This window comes from Cherax quadricarinatus, unplaced genomic scaffold, assembly GCF_038502225.1.
Source record: "Cherax quadricarinatus isolate ZL_2023a unplaced genomic scaffold, ASM3850222v1 Contig612, whole genome shotgun sequence".
Lineage (NCBI taxonomy): Eukaryota > Metazoa > Arthropoda > Malacostraca > Decapoda > Parastacidae > Cherax > Cherax quadricarinatus.
The window spans coordinates 63,750-83,573 of record NW_027195638.1 but is presented as its reverse complement, the minus strand read 5'-3'; the positions used below and the strand labels follow the sequence as shown (position 1 = coordinate 83,573).

Below are 19,824 nucleotides of genomic sequence, written 5' to 3'. Positions count from 1 at the left end.
AGTGTAAACATTGTACCTGCAAGTATAAACACTGTATCTACAAATGTAACGCTGTATCTACAAGTGTAAACACTGTATCTACAAGTGCAATTTTTTTTTATTAACACATCGGTCATTTCTCACCAAGGCAGTGTGGTCGGATAAAGAAAAACTTTCATCATCATTTACTCCATCACTGTCTTGCCAGAGGTGTGCTTACACTACAGTTATAAAACTGCAACATCAACACCCCTCCTTCAGAGTGCAGACACTGTACTTCCCATCTCCAGGACTCAGGTCCGGCCTGCCGGTTTCCCTGAATCCCGTCATAAATGTTTCCTTGCTCATTAAATTTTAATCATACTTGCAAGTGCAAATATGATTAAAATTTAATTTAGAATAATGTGCTTACCCATGGCAAAACCATCATCAGTGAATGCAGCTCCTGTCCTGTTCTTCTTGCTCATGTTGTCTTTAGCAGCCAGGGAATGTTCTACAAAGTTGACTGTCATGGCAGGAATGATGAGGTAGAAGTTCTTAAGATGACTGTTTTTGTTGTCACGGAGAGCTGGAGCAAACACATCCACTAGAAGCTGATCAAACACAGTCAAAAAAACAACACTCATTAATATATTACAACAGTACTCATACAATTACAATGGTCAACAACCAAAATGCCCCGGAGACCAGAGTAGAAATTTCCAACTAATTTTAGGTTACGGATAATGAATATCATAGTTAAAATTGTTTGTTAACTCTACTTATCAATATACACCTACGTGTCACAACAGGTTCTAAGAGGCTTGCGGCAGTGTGTTTCTTACCACACTCATAGTCTCACTGCCCTTCATTATTGTTCCAGCAGTCATAGAAGGTGGTTGTGATTTGCATGCTTATACAGTGGACCCCCGCATAACGATCACCTCCGAATGCGACCAATTATGTAAGTGTATTTATGTAAGTGCGTTTGTACATGTATGTTTGGGGGTCTGAAATGGACTAATCTACTTCACAATATTCCTTATGGGAACAAATTCGGTCAGTACTGGCACCTGAACATACTTCTGGAGTGAAAAAATATCGTTAACCGGGGGTCCACTGTATTTTGAGGAGAAAGATAGGTGATTTTCTTAGCCAAACACCTTTTAAACTTATAATAAATATTCACTGAGCATGCTACTGATATGCATGTGAGGCCAGAGGCATGAGGTGGCCAGTCTCTCCTGAGACTGGCCACCTCATCAATCACTGGAGCCTGGGATAAAAAAAATGTTCAACATCCATCTCTCATTGAACCAAACAAAATTTTGCTACCACCACTACACATAAAACTGGGACTCATGAAAAACAATAAAAGCTATGGAGAAATCCAGTCAGGGATTCAAGTATTTAACATAAAAATTCCCTCACTGAGTAATGCTAAGATAAGAGGGAGTCTTCAATGGTCCTCAGATCCGAGAGCTTCTTAACCCTTTGACTGCCGCAGGCTCCTTTCTGAAACCGTCATTCTATGTCGATAAATTTTTGGGAAAAAAAATAATTATTTTTTCTTATGAAATGATAGAGAATCTTTTCTCGATGGTAATGACACCAAAAATACGAAATTTGGTCGAAAACTCATGGAATTACGCTCCCGCGAAGTTAGTGATCTCGGCGACATATACGCAGTGGTGATTTTGCCAACTTTGAGCCCTGTTTTTGGCCAATTCTGTTGTTCCAGTTGACCCAACTCATAACTATTTCTTTAGAATTCCATTTTTTCTATCAGTTGAGTACAAGAAACTGCCCATTTACCGGTTTGAACTACCCAATAAAGTGGTCAGAAATTGGCAATTTGGCCAATTTCACGCAAATTAAAAAAGATGCCAATTTCAAAATAGGGTCCAGAATAAACAATGTAGACATTCTTGGCACTAAAATAACATATCCTCTGTTCATTAGTCACATCTCTAGGCCCTTCTTATATTACTATTGCTTTCTATTTTGATTTTTTATTCATACAAAAAAATACAAAATTTACTGTTATGCAGACTACTGCATTATTGTAAAAATGGTATAAATAATATCAGTGCACTAATGAAAGAATATTAGACTCCCCAGTTGACGTGTATTGGACGTGTGGTGTGATTTGCTTACTCTTGAACATTGGTAAAAATCGAACATTTCTGCTACTTTGAGCTCAATTTCAAGGTTGTTTTCATCGTGAAAGTAATCAAAATCATCTCTACCCCTGAAATATGTTTTCCATTTTATCACCTGAGACCATGAAAACGAGAATACAATGATAAATACTAAACCAAAATACACCTCAAAGTCGGCGTTTTAATAAAAAAAAAAAACAGTCAGTTTTTTTCTCATTACGCACTGCGTGCTGCAGGATTTTTTTTTATGTGGTGCACACTGCCCACACAGACCCATTCTCTCACATGTGGACCTACCAGCTTTCTCCCGCTTGATTTGAAGCCACTAGAATTTACACATATAAATACGTCAGAAACAGTGGCGTGTAAGATGTATATATACGACCGAAACAGTCAAAGGGTTAAAGATGGTGACTTTATATCAGACCTTCATGGGGAGGAGAAAGCTGCTTAGGAAGCATTCAAGTTAGTGGCTTACAAGAACATGGGATATAACATGTCACTTAAAATCCACTTTTTGAACTCACATTTAGACTTTTTTCCAGTGAACTATGGGGCAGTTAGTGACAAACATGGTGAAAGGTTTCACCAAGATATCTCAACCATGGAAAAATGGTACCAGGGCAAATGGGGCACAAGAATACTTGCAGACTATTGCCGGACATTGGCAAGAGATGATTCTACAGCCCACTATAAGCGTCAAGCAAAAAGGCTGAGAGTAGGTATGGATTACAGTTTAAAACATACTGACACATATTGTATGTTATAATAAATTAATCAAATATTACATGTCTTGTATCTTAAACCCTTAAACTGTCCAAACGTAGATCTACATTTTTTCAACATTTGAAAGTATGTAAAAAAAACGTAATCTTTTTTTTTTTATTTGAAAATGTGTAAAAAAACTTTGATCTACATTTTTTTTTGTTATATTTGAAAGTATGTAAAAAAAACGAAGATCTACTTTTGGAGCACTACGAATGTGAACGTAAATCTGTTTGGACAGTTTAACCCCTTGACTCTCGCAACCCCCAATCCTGAGGTGTCTCCTGGTGTCGCAAAATTTAAAAAAAAAAAAAATTATTTTTTCTTATGAAATGATAGAGAATCTTTTCCCGATTGTAATGGCACCAAAAACACGAAATTTGATGAAAAACTGATGGAATTACGCTCTCGCGAAGTTAGCGACCTTGGCGACATTTACAAATCGGCGATTTCGCCCACTTTGAGCCCTATTTTCGGCTAATTCCTTTGATCCAGTCGACCAAACTCATAGCTGTTTCTTTAGAACTCCATTTTTTCTATCGATTGAGTACAAGAAACTGCCCATTTACCAATTTCAACTGCCCAATAAGGTGGTCAGAAATTTGCAATTTGGCCAATTTCACGAAAATTAAAAATTATGACAATTTCAAAATAAGGTCCAGAATGAACAATGCAGACATTCCTGGCTCTAAAATAACATTTTCTTTGTTCATCAGTCATGTCTCCAGGCCCCTCTGATATTACTCTTGTTTTCTATTTTGAATTTTTATTCAAACAAAACATAGAAGATTTACTATTATGCAGACTACTCCAATACTGTAATAATTGTATAAATAACATCAACCCATTCATGACTGCATATCAGAATGGCTAGTTGGACATTTATTGGACAATGATGTCATTTGTTTACTTTTGAACATCGGCAAAAATCAAACATTTCCCCTACTTTGAGCTCCATTTCCAGGTTCTTTTTATAGTAAAATCAATCAAAATCATCTCTTTTTCTATAATATGTTTTCCATTCTATCAAATGAGACCAAGAAAACTAGAATACAACAATAAATACTATACGAAAATAGACCACAAAGTCGGCATTTTAATTAAAAAAAAACGTTCGGAGTTTTTTTTTTCTCATTATGCATTGCGTGCTCCAGGATTTTTTTTATGTGGTGCACACTGACCACACAGACCCATTCTCTCACATGTAGGCCTACCAGCTTTCTCCTTCTTGATTTGAAGCCGCTAGAATTTATGAGTATACATGCGTCAAACACGGTACCTCGTAAGACGTATATATACGGCCGCGACAGTCAAAGGGTTAAGGGTTAAACCTATTGCCAAAAAGCATTTTTCAAGGTGATATTTAGATTCAGGACATGAAAATATATAAGAATTAATAAATCTCATTTAAGAAGCATACAACTTTTCATAAACTGTTGACCAGTATTATTTATACATGAAGGCAATAGAGGAATATTTGATAGCAAACAAGGACAATATTTCTTATAAATGGTCCAGGCAAGACCAAAACATTGTGTACTTTTCCACTGAAAATTATGGGTTAGTAGTAATATGTTCCAGCCATGGTATTGTGACTTACTGTTCCACCCATGGTATTGTGACTTATTGTTCCAGCCATGGTATTGTGACTTCTATTGTTCCAGCCATGGAATTGTGACTTTTATTGTCCCAGCCATGGAATTGTGACTTCTATTGTCCTAGCCATGGAATTGTAACTTTTATTGTTCCAGCCACAGTATTGTGACTTTTATTGTTCCAGCCATGGAATTGTGACTTTTACTGTTCCAGCCATGGTAATGTGACTTTTATTGTTCCAGCCACAGGATTGTGACTTTTATTGTTCCAGCCATGGAATCGTGACTTTTACTGTTCCAGCCATGGTAATGTGACTTTTATTGTTCTAGCCATGGTATTGTGACTGTTCCAGCCATGGTATTATGACTTTTATTGTTCCAGCCATGGTACTGTAACTTATTGTTGTTCCAGCCATGATACTGTGGCTTTTATTGTTCCAGCAATAGTATTGTCACTTTTACTGTTCCGTCCATGGTATTGTGACTTTTACTGTTCCAGCAACGGTACTGTGGCTTTTATTATTCCAGCCATGGTACTGTGACTTACTGTTCCAGCCATGGTACTGTGACTTTTATCGTTCCAGCCATGGTATTGTGACTTTTATTGTTCCAGCCATGGTGCTGTGACTTTTATCGCTCCAGCCATGGTACTGTGACTTATTGCTCCAGCCATGGTGCTGTGACTTATTGTTCCAGCCATGGTACTGTGACTTTTATTGTTCCAACCATGGTATTGTGACTTTTATTGTTCCAGCCACAGTACTGTGACTTTTATTATTCCAGCCATGGTACTGTGGCTTATTGTTCCAGCCATGGTATTGTGACTTTTATTGTTCCAGCCATGGTACTGTGACTTTTACTGTTCCAGCCATGGTATTGTGACTTTTACTGTTCCAGCCATGGTATTGTGACTTTTACTGTTCCAGTCATGGTAGTGACTTTTATTCCAGCCATGGTACTGTGACTTTTATTGTTCCAGTCATGGTATTGTGACTTTTATTGTTCCAGACATGGTACTGTGACTTTTACTGCTCCAGCCATGGTATTGTGAGTTTTTGTTTCAGTCATAGTACTGTGACTTTCTTTGTCCCAGCCAGAGTATTGTAACTTTTATTGTTCTAGCCATGGTATTGTGACTTTTATTGTTCATTTATCATTAAAATTAATCATTTATATTTAATTCTCATTGTGGAGAAATTTTCTCCAGGCAGGGGGGTATCAGCCCCCTTCAGCCCCTTTCAGCCCTTTTCAGCCTTGAAGGGCCAGCCATCTCAGAAGGGGCAAGCATCTTGTTTACTGCGGCTACATCAAGTAATTACCAGCAGATGTTTAACCCTTAAATGGTCCAGAGAGATTAACGTTCAAATTCGTAGCTACAAAAGTAGATCTACTTTTTTTACATATTTTCAAATATAACAAAAAAAAATGTAGATAAAAGTTTTTTTTACACGTTTTCAAATGTAAAACAAAAAAGATCTACATTTTTTTACATACTTTCAGATGTTGAAAAAACGTATATATATGTTTGGACCATTTAAGGGTTAACCAGTATGTACCAGTTACATAGTCACATGACTCTTTGCAAGAGAGCACTGTTGCAAGTGTGTAGTTTAAATAAGGGACAATCAATCTCTTATCTTAGCAGGACAATTAAGGAAAATCCTGTACCCACTTTATTACCATGTTAAAGATAGTGTACAGTTGTCTATGCTTAGACAGGAAGAATCAAGCATTCTGCATTGCTTCCTGGTGGAAGCTTGGCAAGGAAGGAAAAATGTGCTAGGTCAGCTTTTCCTTTATGTGCTAGGGGCATTGGCGGCGGAGTAGATGCTGTGGCGTCTTTAGGTTGCTTTTGACCCTGCTAGGGGACACACTGACGCCGGAATAACCAACAAAGAACACTGATACACGCATTTTTGTGCATAAAAGTATCTCAAAGAACACATCTAAACATTTACAGAGAAGTGTGATCAACTTCTTTAGAGATAAGATTGTGAATAATGAACAAATCTTGAGGAACAGTGTAACAATGAGTGTTACGATCTTAACAGAGTGTAGTGCGACATTCTTCAAAGAACAATATTCTTCAATCAAGACAACAATACCCGGGAGTAAGGGTCCGATACACAAACCCAGGTAAGTCTGTTTAGTGTGTGATGATTATTGACTGCGCAGTTAAGAACTCTGTACGCTTAACAGATTACCATATACCCCGGTGAGTTGTGGACTTTTGAGTCCACACAAGTGAGTATTCCAGTCAGCAATCAGTTTCTGAGATATGCTGACATAACGCCCCCTAGGGGAAATTATATTCATCCATAATAAATTATTTTCCAGCCCGTGAGGTAGTGCATATGACAGCTTCTCGAGACATCGCCTGCAGGAACGGCTGTGTAGGCGAAAGCTGTCTTTCAAGATAAGTTTCCCTACAATTCACTATTTAATCTTTGATTTAGCTTGTAGCATTATCCTCAACAAGTTGGTTGTGCTCGAACCGGATAAAGGCCACACTGTGGTCCATATATGTTGTCCTACAGTGTACAAATAACTTACGAGCCAAGGTCCTTCGAAAAAAAACTGTAAAAATAGTGTTTTTACAATATAAATCAGTATAAATGAGTTCCTCCAGGCTCAAAGAGAGTGGGCAGCCAATAGAAAATGGGAGGCACTCACCCAGCTATCTCCCGTCACCCAAAGAAAACAGGAGCTGGGTGACTCACCCAACAGAAAACGGGGGATGGCACCCACCATCCACTGCTCTCAAGCTCAAGAAACGCTGACAACAGCATCAAGCCAAATGGCATTCAGTTTGTCTGAGAGTATATACACAGTGTTTATAATGTTTATAGACAAAAATTAAGAGATGAGAGTGTGTTTATGTTGTCTCTTATAGATTTAACTGTTATATTAAAGGAAATTATATATAAAGTGTAAGCTTTCATATATATATTATGTGACATTTTTATATGTGTAAGAAATATACACATGTGATTTACAGTTACACAGTGACATTTATACGTTTAGTGAATGAAGTGTTTTTTTGTTTTTTTTCAACAAGTCGGCCGTCTTCCACCGAGGCAGGGTGACCCAAAAAAGAAAGAAAATCCCCAAAAAGAAAATACTTTCATCATCATTCAACACTTTCACCACACTCGCACATTATCACTGTTTTTGCAGAGGTGCTCAGAATACAACAGTTTAGAAGCATACACATATAAAGATACACAACATATCCCTCCAAACTGCCAATATCCCAAACCCCTCCTTTAAAGTGCAGGCATTGTACTTCCCATTTCCAGGACTCAAGTCCGACTATATGAAAATAACCGGTTTCCCTGAATCCCTTCACTAAATATTACCCTGCTCACACTCCAACAGATCATCAGGTCCCAAGTACCATTCGTCTCCATTCACTCCTATCTAACACGCTCACGCACGCTTGCTGGAAGTCCAAGCCCCTTGCCCACAAAACCTCCTTTACCCCCTCTCTCCAACCCTTTCGAGGACGACCCCTACCCCGCCTTCCTTCCCCTATAGATTTATATGCTTTCCATGTCATTCTACTTTGATCCATTCTCTCTAAATGACCAAACCACCTCAACAACCCCTCTTCTGCCCTCTGACTAATACTTTTATTAACTCCACACCTTTTCCTAATTTCCACACTCGGAATTTTCTGCATAATATTTACACCACACATTGTAAATACCGAATTACAGAAAATATCTACCTGGATGAGGACTAACAAACTTACACTAAACATTGACAAAACCTACTTCATTCAGTTTGGTAACAGAGCTACAGATGTCCCTCTTAACATAATGATAAACGGATCACCTATCACAAAGCTAACAGAGGGAAAATTCTTAGGAATCCACCTTGATAATAGACTCAAATTTCATACACATATACAACAAATTTCTAAAAAAATTTCCAAGACTGTAGGCATACTATTGAAGATACGGTACTATGCTCCACAGTCAGCCCTCCTGGCCCTATATCACTCTCTTATTTACCCCTATCTCACCTATGGAATTTGTGCATGGGGCTCAACAACAATTAACCATCTCAGACCACTAATTACCCAACAAAAGGCTGCAGTTAGAATGATAACAAATTCTCACTACAGGCAGCACACTCCACCAATATTCAATACACTAAACCTATTCACCATACAAAACATCCATACTTATTACTGCACCTATTACATACATAGAACACTTAACTCTGATATTAACCCTCCCCTCAAACATCTCCTTGCCAACCTTAACAGAACACATGACCATAACACAAGGCACAGATCACTCTTTGATGTTCCTCGTGTCCATCTCACACTATGCAAAAACTCAATGCACATAAAAGGCCCTAAAATCTGGAATTCATTACCTGTAAATATAAAAGAAACACTACCTGTTTATAAATTCAAGTCTCTTCTCAAAGATCACTTACTCACCCAAAACCAAATAAATACTGAATAACTGAACCTTATAAATTGTATATCTTAAATGTTTCTCACAATTATATCACATAAATGTTAAACCTAAAACCCAATCTAACTTTACTATTTTTTAAATACACTACCTAACAGAATTCTCCATACGACTGAATGTACAACAATGCATGCAACCATATGACCTGTCTTTGTAATACTCACTTGTGCTTTATAGTAATCTGTTTACATTAATGTTTTATCACTGATTTCATCATTGCTTAGTTAATCTTAAGTTAATTTTAAGCCAGCCCGTAATGCTATGCATAGTATAAGTGGCTTTGGCATGCTGCTCTTATCTGTATTTTTTTTGTACCTCTGTATGTGTGCTCAAATTGTAAATAAATAAATAAATAAATAAATGGTAACTCAGCAGTTTCGAGCTGACACTGCAAACTCAGGACATCAACACCCAGAGGTTTATCCAGCCATATGTACCCTGTACCCTTCAAGATCAGTGACCCTGAGGTTAAGCTTAGTGGGTTAGTAGTGTTTTACTTGATTATTGCTGACTTAAGTACATGTATAACAAAACTCAGCTGTTTATAGCAGTACAGTGTTTTTTAAACACTCTAAGTGTGGCACTAGAATTATCAGTATTCACATTAAAATGGCTTGTTTAAAAACTTAGTTTCAGTCTTTATAGACTAAGATTACACAATTAGAAAATCTAATTTCAGTCTGTATAGGGTTAACTCAAGATACAAACATGGATTTTGACAATTTGAGGTAAAATTGGAATTACTTACACAGCGTCTGAAAATAAAAATCCAGATTATGCAAAATATGAAAGTGAATTCCTAGAATCAAATCCATCTGAGGATGAAATTAAAAATGTTTTGGATAGCTTTTGTGATCAACAATTAAGGTGGACAGGAGTACAGGCTACCTGCCACAAAACTCTGTCACAGAGACCTACTGTAACTAGTGGTCAAGCACCTGGCACAACACCTTCCACAACAGGTGTCCCATTACCAAGTTTGCCTACCTTGTCGTTGCCTATTTTCCAAGGTCATAATTACGAAAAATTCATTAGTGGTTTTCAATCCATAGTAAATTCACAAACTGACATAGATGAGATTGCTAAGTTCAATTATCTTAAGTGTCTTGCGAAGGGAGAACCCTATGAACTGATTAAGTCATTTCCAGTGATTAAAGGCAATTATCAATAGCCTTATGTTCCTTAGCAGACAATTACTTTGATGCTGACAAGGCCAGGGTTAGACATGAAGTCTTAATATCAAGCATGAAGCTACCCAAACATTAGACAATAGTCTCAGATCTCTAGGTGCTAAATATGACTTAAGACAATGTGATTGGTTATCAGTGATATTGTACAGGATAAGCTGTCACCACAAACTACTGAACGATTAAATATTATGTTCAATAAACGCTATTTCACTTGTGAAGAAATTAGCAATGGTTTACAAGCAATAGTTTCTTGCCTGCAAGCAACGAGACAAGATGAAACATCCACAAATCCTGTGGATAACAAACCTTCGACTCGGTATAAGAAGAGTATACCTACTCCCACTAAACCACACAATAGGAAAACCCATATAGGCACTTATCAAGCTGTGAATACAACAGACAGCAAACAGGTTGTCACATATAAACGTACTCCAAAATGTGTACTTTGTAATAGAACACACTGGGCATAATATTGTAGTCAATACACATTAATAGAGGCACGTAAACACCGTGCTCATCAGCTGAAAAGGTGCATCAAGTGTTTAGATGAACACAAAGGAGGTAAATGCTCATTGAAGAAGTGTTTTAAATGCAAGGGTATGCATCATACAGCATTATGCCCAAATACTTTTGCTGAACAGCAGAAGACTTCCACAAAATCAGGAAGTCAACAAGCAACAGCATTAAATGTGAGAGATAAGTTTAAAGAACTGCTCTCCCGATAGCTCGAGTTGAGTTATCTAATAAATTACACAAAACCAATGTGCTAACACTATTTGATCAAGGCTCACAAAGGTCCTTCATAAGAAGAACAGTGTTGCAGAAACTGAATAAACAACCCTATGCCAAAGTACAGTTGGATATAGCTGGTTTTTTCCACAATTCTGGTAAACAGACATATGACCTAGCCAGAATCACTGTTGGTCTAGGAAACAGGAAAAAGACAGTAGAAGCTGTGGTAGTAGATGATTTGCCTAAGTCTGTGCAGATCCAGGGATTAAAAGAAACAGTTGCAGCACTGAAAGCAACTAAGGTCAAGTTAGCCTGTCCTAACATACAGACGGACACTATTAGTCCAATTGATTTAATCATTGGAAGTGATTATTATCACTGTTTTGTGCAAAATATAGTAAGAAAACATGATGTTCACTTGCTGAAAAAAGGAGGAGGCCACATGATATGCAGTCCCATTCCCTCTCAAAGTGGGAAAGAAAATGATCTTGATAAAATGACCTTGATAATAGACTCAAATTTCATACACATATACAACAAATTTCTAAGAAAATTTCCAAGACTGTAGGCATACTATCGAAGATACGGTACTATGCTCCACAGTCAGCCCTCCTGGCCCTATATCACTCTCTTATTTACCCCTATCTCACCTATGGAATTTGTGCATGGGGCTCAACAACAAGTAACCATCTCAGACCACTAATTACCCAACAAAAGGCTGCAGTTAGAATGATAACAAATTCTCACTACAGGCAGCACACTCCACCAATATTCAATACACTCAACCTACTCACCATACAAAACATCCATACTTATTACTGCACCTATTACATACATAGAACACTCAACTCTGATATTAACCCTCCCCTCAAACATCTCCTTGCCAACCTCAACAGAACACATGACCATAACACAAGGCACAGATCACTCTTTGATATTCCTCGTGTCCATCTCACGCTATGCAAAAACTCAATGCACATAAAAGGCCCTAAAATCTGGAATTCATTACCTGTAAATATAAAAGAAACACTACCTGTTTATAAATTCAAGTCTCTTCTCAAAGATCACTTACTCACCCAAAACCAAATAAATACTGAATAACTGAACCTTATAAATTGTATATCTTAAATGTTTCTCACAATTATATCACATAAATGTTAAACCTAAAACCCAATCTAACTTTATTATTTTTTAAATACACTACCTAACAGAATACTCCATTCTACTGATTTACAACAATGCATGCAACCATATGACCTGTCTTTGTAATACTCACTTGAGCTTTATAGTAATCAGTTTACATTAATGTTTTTCACTGATTTCATCATTGCTTAGTTAATCTTAAGTTAATTTTAAGCCAGCCCGTAATGCTATGCATAGTATAAGTGGCTTTGGCATGCTGCTCTTCTGTATTTTTTTGTACCTCTGTAAGTGTGCTCAAATTATAAATAAATAAATAAATAAATAAATAAATGTACTAGTTACAAGAATAACCGCTGATCATTTACCACAGCAAAAATTATCATTACTGGAAGAAATGAATAGAACAGTTGATAAGTTGTGGGATTTAGATGCAATAGGTATTGATGTAAATAAACCAAGCCCACAAGAGTTTCAGACTTATAACCAATATTTGGACACTCAAATATAAAGATGGACAGTACTGGGTTAGGTTACCATGAAAATTAAATCCACCACATCTGCCTAGCAATTATTGCATGGCTTTCAGACAAATGAAAGCACAAATACATGAGCTCAGGAAGAATCCAGAGCTATTGACTGTCTATGATAATATCATACAAGAACAGTTGGACAATAAATTCACTGATGAAGTAGTCGAAGATAAGCTGAAGACAGAAGCTCATTATCTCCTGCATCATGGAGTCAGAAAAGATTCTGAAACCATTCCACTACGTGTTGTATACAATTGCAGCGCACATGCAAATAAAGATGTAGAAAGTCTTAATGACTGTCTGATGACCGGACCCTGACTAACTGAGAAGTTCGGAGACATGCTTATGAAATTTTGCACAAACCCATACGCCTACACGACTGATATTTCCAAAGCTTTCTTAAGAGTCGGACTACAAGAAATAGATAGAGATTATACTCGATTCTTGTGGCCTGAAAATCCACATAATCCTCAAAGTCCTGTGAAAACTTATCATTTCAAATTAGTATTATCTGATGTAACATCCTCTCCATTCTTACTAGAAGCTACTCTAAATACACATTTGAAGAAATCAGAAAGTCCCTTCAAAGCACTCTTAAAGAAAAGTTTCTATGTGGACAATCTTCAAGGTACTGTGAATAAAGAGGAGGATTTGAAATCCTTATACAGAGAAGCTAACAAGGAGATGAAAGAAGCAAATATGCCTCTTAGGATGTGGAATACTAATTCAACACAATTAAGGAAACTTATCAAAGAAGATTTCCCTGAAACTAAAATTCCTGATTGCAACAATATGCTGGGACTTAATTGGAACATACAGGAAGATACTTTGAGTCTCAAAAGGATAAACAATAAATCATGCAGTACACTCACCAAACGTAGTTTACTGTCAGAGGTATCACATTATTTTGATCCTCTAGGACTCATCTCACCAATTACCATAAAAGGTAAAATACTTATGCAAGATGCATGGAAGCTCAAAATCGGATGGGATGAGAACCTGCCTCTAGAAATGAGCCAAGCATGGGATGAAATATCCAAGGAGTTTAAACAACTTCTTCAAATTACATTTCCCAGACAAACAGGTCAAGAGGGAAACAAGTACACATTACATTTGTTCTGTGATGCGTCAACCAGAGGTTATGGTGCTGTAGCTTACATGAGTAATGCTGAAGGAAGTACACTAATTAATTCAAAGGCCAGTGTTGCACCCATGAAGGTCAGTACAGTACCACAACTGGAACAGACAGCACGCTATGTAGGTACAAAATTAGCTGTCTATCTCAACAAAGTACAGTGGACCCCCGACATTTGATATTAATCCGTTCCCGAGAGCTCATCGAATGTCGAAAATATCGAAAGTCGAATTAATTTTCCCCATAAGAAATAATGGAAATCAAATTAATCTGTGCAAGACACCCAAAAGTATGAAAAAAAATTTTTACCACATGAAATATTAAGTTTAATGCAATAGAATAATTACAATAACAACAATAACAATAGATTAATAACAATAGAATAAGTGGCACTTACCTTTAATAAAGATCTGGTGATGATTGATGGGATGGGAGGAGGGGAGAGTGTGGATGGTGTTAGTGTTTAAAAGGGGAATCCCCTTCCATTATGACTTGAACTGGCAGCCTCACCATGCCTTACCACACTGTGTATGCCATTACGATTCTTAAATCTTTCAAACCAACCTTTGCTGGCCTTAAATTCACTCATATCACCACTAGTTGCAGGCAATTTCTTTACCAAATCATCATGCACTCCGACACATGCACTCCACTTTTGTACTTTGCAATTATCTCTTTCTTCATTTCAATAGTCATTAGCACCTTTTTTCTCAAAGGGTTGGCACTAGAAGCTTTCTTGGGGCCCATGGTTACTTATTTCGCATAAACAAGCACCAAAAACAGTGATAATATGGATAATATGGAGTGTACCGAATGTATCCTTAGATGCGAGCACACTGGCTGGCTTGTAAACACTGGCACACACGGGGCAGTTCAGGCCACACGTGGACACGTCTCGTATGAATCGTATCGAATGTCGTGGCGAAATTTTTGCATTAAAATGCATCGAATGTCAGATTTATCGAATGTCGATGCCATCGAATGTCGGGGGTCCACTGTACTTGATCATTTCACTACTGAAAAAAACTGATCTGAAGTGATAATGAAGCAGTTCCCCAGTGATTAAAAAATAATAAGAGTAAGTTGGTCTATGTACAGAATAGAGTAGCAGAAATAAAAGAGATGCAGAGATATTATCTCTTTCTCCACGTCTCTACCCAAGAGAATCAAGCTGACATGTTGTCCCATGGTGTCCCACTCAAGAAATTTGTGGATAATAAATTATGGCTCCACGGACCGAACTAGCTCTCTAATGAAAATAACTGGCCTCAGCAAAAACCTCACATTATGCAAGAAGAAACAGTCTGCTTGACAGCAGAAATAATCTGTGTAAATACTACAGATACAACAGAAATAGTCATTGATGGATCTAAATACACATCTTTGGGTAAACTCTTAAGAGTTACAGCTCTTGTCTTTAAATTCATTAAAAGAATAAAACCTGATTATGAATGTCTTGAACCCATTAAATAATGGGTGAAACTAATACAGAAAGATGTTTTCTCTACAGAATATAAATTTCTGGAAACACAAGATAAATCCCCAAAGAAACCTCTTATGATTAATTCTTTAGGACTTTATCTGAACTCAGAAAAAATTATAAGATGTCGAGGAAGAATTCATAATTCTTCACTACCTAAAGAAGCCATACATCCAATACTGATCCCCAAGAATCATTGGCTAACAAAACTGATTGTTCAAAATGCCCAAAGAAATGTGTTACATAGTGGGGTAGCTGACACACTTTGTCATATACGACAGTCCTACTGGATACCTCAAGGTTGACAAAATGTGAAAAAACAAATAAGGGACTGTATTACTTGTCACTATGATATGTGAGTATGTCAGTATCCAGGTCCACCTCCATACCCCTCTGAAAGAGTTTGTCATGTCACAGAGGCGTCATAAGAGGGGGGGGCCACCCCGGGTGACACCAGAGCGCCTCTAAAGAAGGTGACACTAATGCACCAAACAGTGCTGCACCAACATTAAGAGAAGAATCCTTCGTTTCTATATATCCTATTATATATTAACCCTTTCAGGGTCCGTGCTGTAGATCTACGGCTTTACGTTCAGGGTCCAAACCGTAGATCTACGCCATGAGCTCAGCTCACTCTGATAAGCTGTGAGTGGTAAATTTGGGCCCAGATATGAGAGAATACATCTATGTAGTATGTGTGCACCACATAAAACAAATCCTGCAGCACACAGTGCATGAGAGAAAAAAACTGAGACCATGATTTTGGATTAAAACAGTGACTTTGCAGTGTTTTTTCGTATGTTTTTTATAGGTGTATTTGCGATTTCTTGGTCTCATTTGATAGAATGGAAGACATATAACAGAAATAGAGATGATTTTGATTGGTTTTAGCACTGGAAATGGCTTCAACTGAGCTCAAAGTAGCGGAAATGTTAATTTTTGCCGATGTTCAAGAGTAAACAAATGACCTCACATGTCTAATATACGCCAGCTGGTGGGTCTAATATGCATTCACAAATGTGGTGATGATATTTATACAATTATTACAATATTGCATAACAGTAAATCTTAAATTTTTTGGTTTGAATAAAAATTCATTATTTATTTTTTTTTATCATCACACTGGCCGATTCCCACCAAGGCAGGGTGGCCCGAAAAAGAAAAACTTTCACCATCATTCACTCCATCACTGTCTTGTCAGAAGGGTGCTTTACACTACAGTTTTTAAACTGCAACATTAACACCCCTCCTTCAGAGTGCAGGCACTGTACTTCCCATCTCCAGGACTCAAGTCCGGCCTGCCGGTTTCCCTGAACTCCTTCATAAATGTTACTTTGCTCACACTCCAACAGCACGTCAAGTATTAAAAACCATTTGTCTTCATTCACTCCTATCAAACACGCTCACGCATGCCTGCTGGAAGTCCGATCCCCTCGCACACAAAACCTCCTTTACCCCCTCCCTCCAACCTTTCCTAGGCCGACCCCTACTCCCCCTTCCTTCCACTACAGACTGATACACTCTTGAAGTTATTCTGTTTCGCTCCATTCTCTCCACATGTCCGAACCACCTCAACAACCCTTCCTCAGCCCTCTGGACAACAGTTTTGGTAATCCCGCACCTCCTCCTAACTTCCAAACTACGAATTCTCTGCATTATATTCACACCACACATTGCTCTCAGACATGACATCTCCAATGCCTCCAGCCTTCTCCTCGCTGCAACATTCATCACCCATGCTTCACACCCATATAAGAGCGTTGGTAAAACTATACTCTCATACATTCCCCTCTTTGCCTCCAAGGACAAAGTTCTTTGTCTCCACAGACTCCTAAGTGCACCACTCACCCTTTTCCCCTCATCAATTCTATGATTCACCTCATCTTTCATAGACCCATCCGCTGACACGTCCACTCTCAAATATCTGAATACATTCACCTCCTCCATACTCTCTCCCTCCAATCTGATATCCAATCTTTCATCACCTAATCTTTTTGTTATCCTCATAACCTTACTCTTTCCTGTATTCACTTTCAATTTTCTTCTTTTGCACACCCTACCAAATTCATCCACCAATCTCTGCAACTTCTCTTCAGAATCTCCCAAGAGCACAGTGTCATCAGCAAAGAGCAACTGTGACAACTCCCACTTTATGTGTGATTCTTTATCTTTTAACTCCATGCCTCATTATGTGAATAAAAAATCAAAATGGAATTCATTTGTAAAGCCTCAAAATGTAACTAATGAACAGAGGAAATGTTAGTTTAGCGTCAGGAATACCTACATTGTTTATTCTGGACCCTAGTTTGAAATTGGAATAAACCATACCCCCGGCCGGGATTGAACCCGCGGTCATAGAGTCTCAAAACTCCAGCCCGTCGCGTTAGCCACTGGAGTTTTGAGACTCTATGACCGCGTGTTCAATCCCGGCCGGGGGTATGGTTTATTTGCAATTGTGTCATTACGATTTCTTGAGTCTTGAAATTGGAATATTTTGAACTTTGTGTTAAATTAGCCAAATTTCCAATTTCCCATCACTTTATTTTGTAGTCAAAACAGTTGACTTGGCGATTTCTTGTGGTCAAACGATAGAATAGAAGTAATACTAGTTAAATAGCTAAGAATTTGGTTGACTGGAATAATGTAATTGGCCTAAAATAGGAGTCAAAGTCGGCAAAATTGCCGATTTATAAATATCGCTGACACATCAAAATTCGTGAGAGCATAATTTCGTCAATTTTCCATCAAATTTTGTACTTTTTGTTTTGTTACCTTCAGAAAAAGATTCTCTACTATTTCATAAGAAAAAATAACAAAAATTTTTTTTTTGAAAATTCTTGGACCCTGGTGCACACTTTGAAATTTGGCCTCTGGACCCTGAAAGGGTTAACAAAGTACAAATAATATGGCTATATAGGGAAAATCATTGATTCTGATGATGTGATAGATGATTTTGCATAATTGAAGGCAAGAAAATGTAAGATCTGATTCACTGAGATGTTACCTGTACTCAAGGTCAAATTGGAACCAGTGTTTCTCTGATATTGCAATGTTTTTCTTTATTTTTCAAGTTTTTTTTTTTTTTTTTGCATTGTTGATGATGAATAAATGTAGGATCTGTTGGCTGTACTCAAAGTGGTATTTGAGTTTATGTTTCTTCAATATTACTACGATTATTTATTTTATTGTTAATAAAGTTGAAAAGTATTCTCCTGTTCAGTTTATGGTCCTTAAATGTTCTCACTGCTAAACATTTGTCACAGATCATGCAGTAGTGGCGTAACTGGAGTTTACCCCCCCATGCCCCCGCACTTGAATTTCATGGGGGTGACACCAAAGATGCTGCCCCGGGTGACACCAACTCTAGAGACGCCTCTGTCATGTCACTCCATTTGAGGTAACAGGTTTAGATTACACTGGACCAATAATTTTAACCAAAACAGTTGACAAAGTTCCCATCAAGGTGCACATCTGTTTGTTCACTTGTGCTACAACTAGAGCAGTGCATCTAGAAGTAGCCATTGACATGTCTGTTGAAACCGTTAAGAAATTATTCAGAAGGTTTGCAGCCAGAAGAGCATGTCCCAGACTGCTGATTACAGACAATGCAACGAACTTTGTTGCTGGTGCTGCTTATATAAGCAAGATCTTTGATCAGCCAGAAGTACAACAGATGCTGAATCAACGCAGTTGTCACTGGAGATACATTCCTCCTAAATCTCCATGGCACGGCAGATTTTATGAAAGAATGATCGGCATCGTAAAACGTTGTTTAACCCTTAAACGATCCAAACATATATACGTTCTCTCGCATAGCGCCCCAAACGTATATATACATTTCATTTTTCATTCATTCAAAATTGGCGCGATAGGCCTGAGTCGCCTAGACATGAGAGAATGGGTGTGCGCACTCAGTGTGTGCGGTATACAAAAAATTTGGGACATCTGGGTACCACATGGTAGGACCAGTTACATTCAGCTCCATCTTGGGTCAACATCATGGCACATCCTCGTGATTCACTCACACCTCGTCGTATTAACACTCTACTATTCGAGGAAAGTGATATAGATCATGAGTTTAGTGGATTTGACACCAATGGGGCCAGTAATATTCAAGGAATTAGTGAAAATGTCGACGATAACCCAGATGACCCTCAGCCCATCACCTCTGGGGTAGCCACACCTGACCCTGGGCTAATCACCTCTGGGGTAGACAGTGTGGCCACAGCAGACCCTAGGCCAAGCACTTCTGGGGTGGCCAGTGTGGCCACACAAGACCTTGGGCCAAGCACCTCTGGAGTGGCTAGTGTTACTCATAGGCAACTTCGCAAGAGGAAACTATCATTTTCCTGGTGTTGTAGTGATAGTGAAAGTGATGTAAGTGATGATTAGATTGATTTTATGCCATTCGAGGATTCGTCTAGTGATAGTGAAGTTCATTATTCACCAGTGAAGCGTACTTTTAGGCATCGTTATCTATGTTCAGGCAGTGTGCCATGTGCAATTCCCAAGGGTCGTGGCAGGTCACGATCCAAAACCCCGGCCACTGATAAAGTGATCATGAAGGCGAGTATGCGGGGATGGAGGAAGTAGTGGTGGGTGGCACGGTGCCTGGACCACATGGCGCAGTGGGTGGACAGACAA

General features: G+C 38.2%; 1 protein-coding gene across 1 annotated transcript in view; it reads right to left on the bottom strand.

The window, feature by feature from the left end:
- LOC128700448 (WASH complex subunit 4-like) overlaps positions 1 to 19,824 on the bottom strand; it is a 121,467-nt gene that overhangs the window by 54,977 nt on the left and 46,666 nt on the right. Inside the window, exon 4 of the mRNA XM_070080571.1 lies at positions 392 to 572. Coding sequence (XP_069936672.1) covers positions 392 to 572 — 181 coding nt within the window. The remainder of the gene's footprint in view (positions 1 to 391; positions 573 to 19,824) is intronic.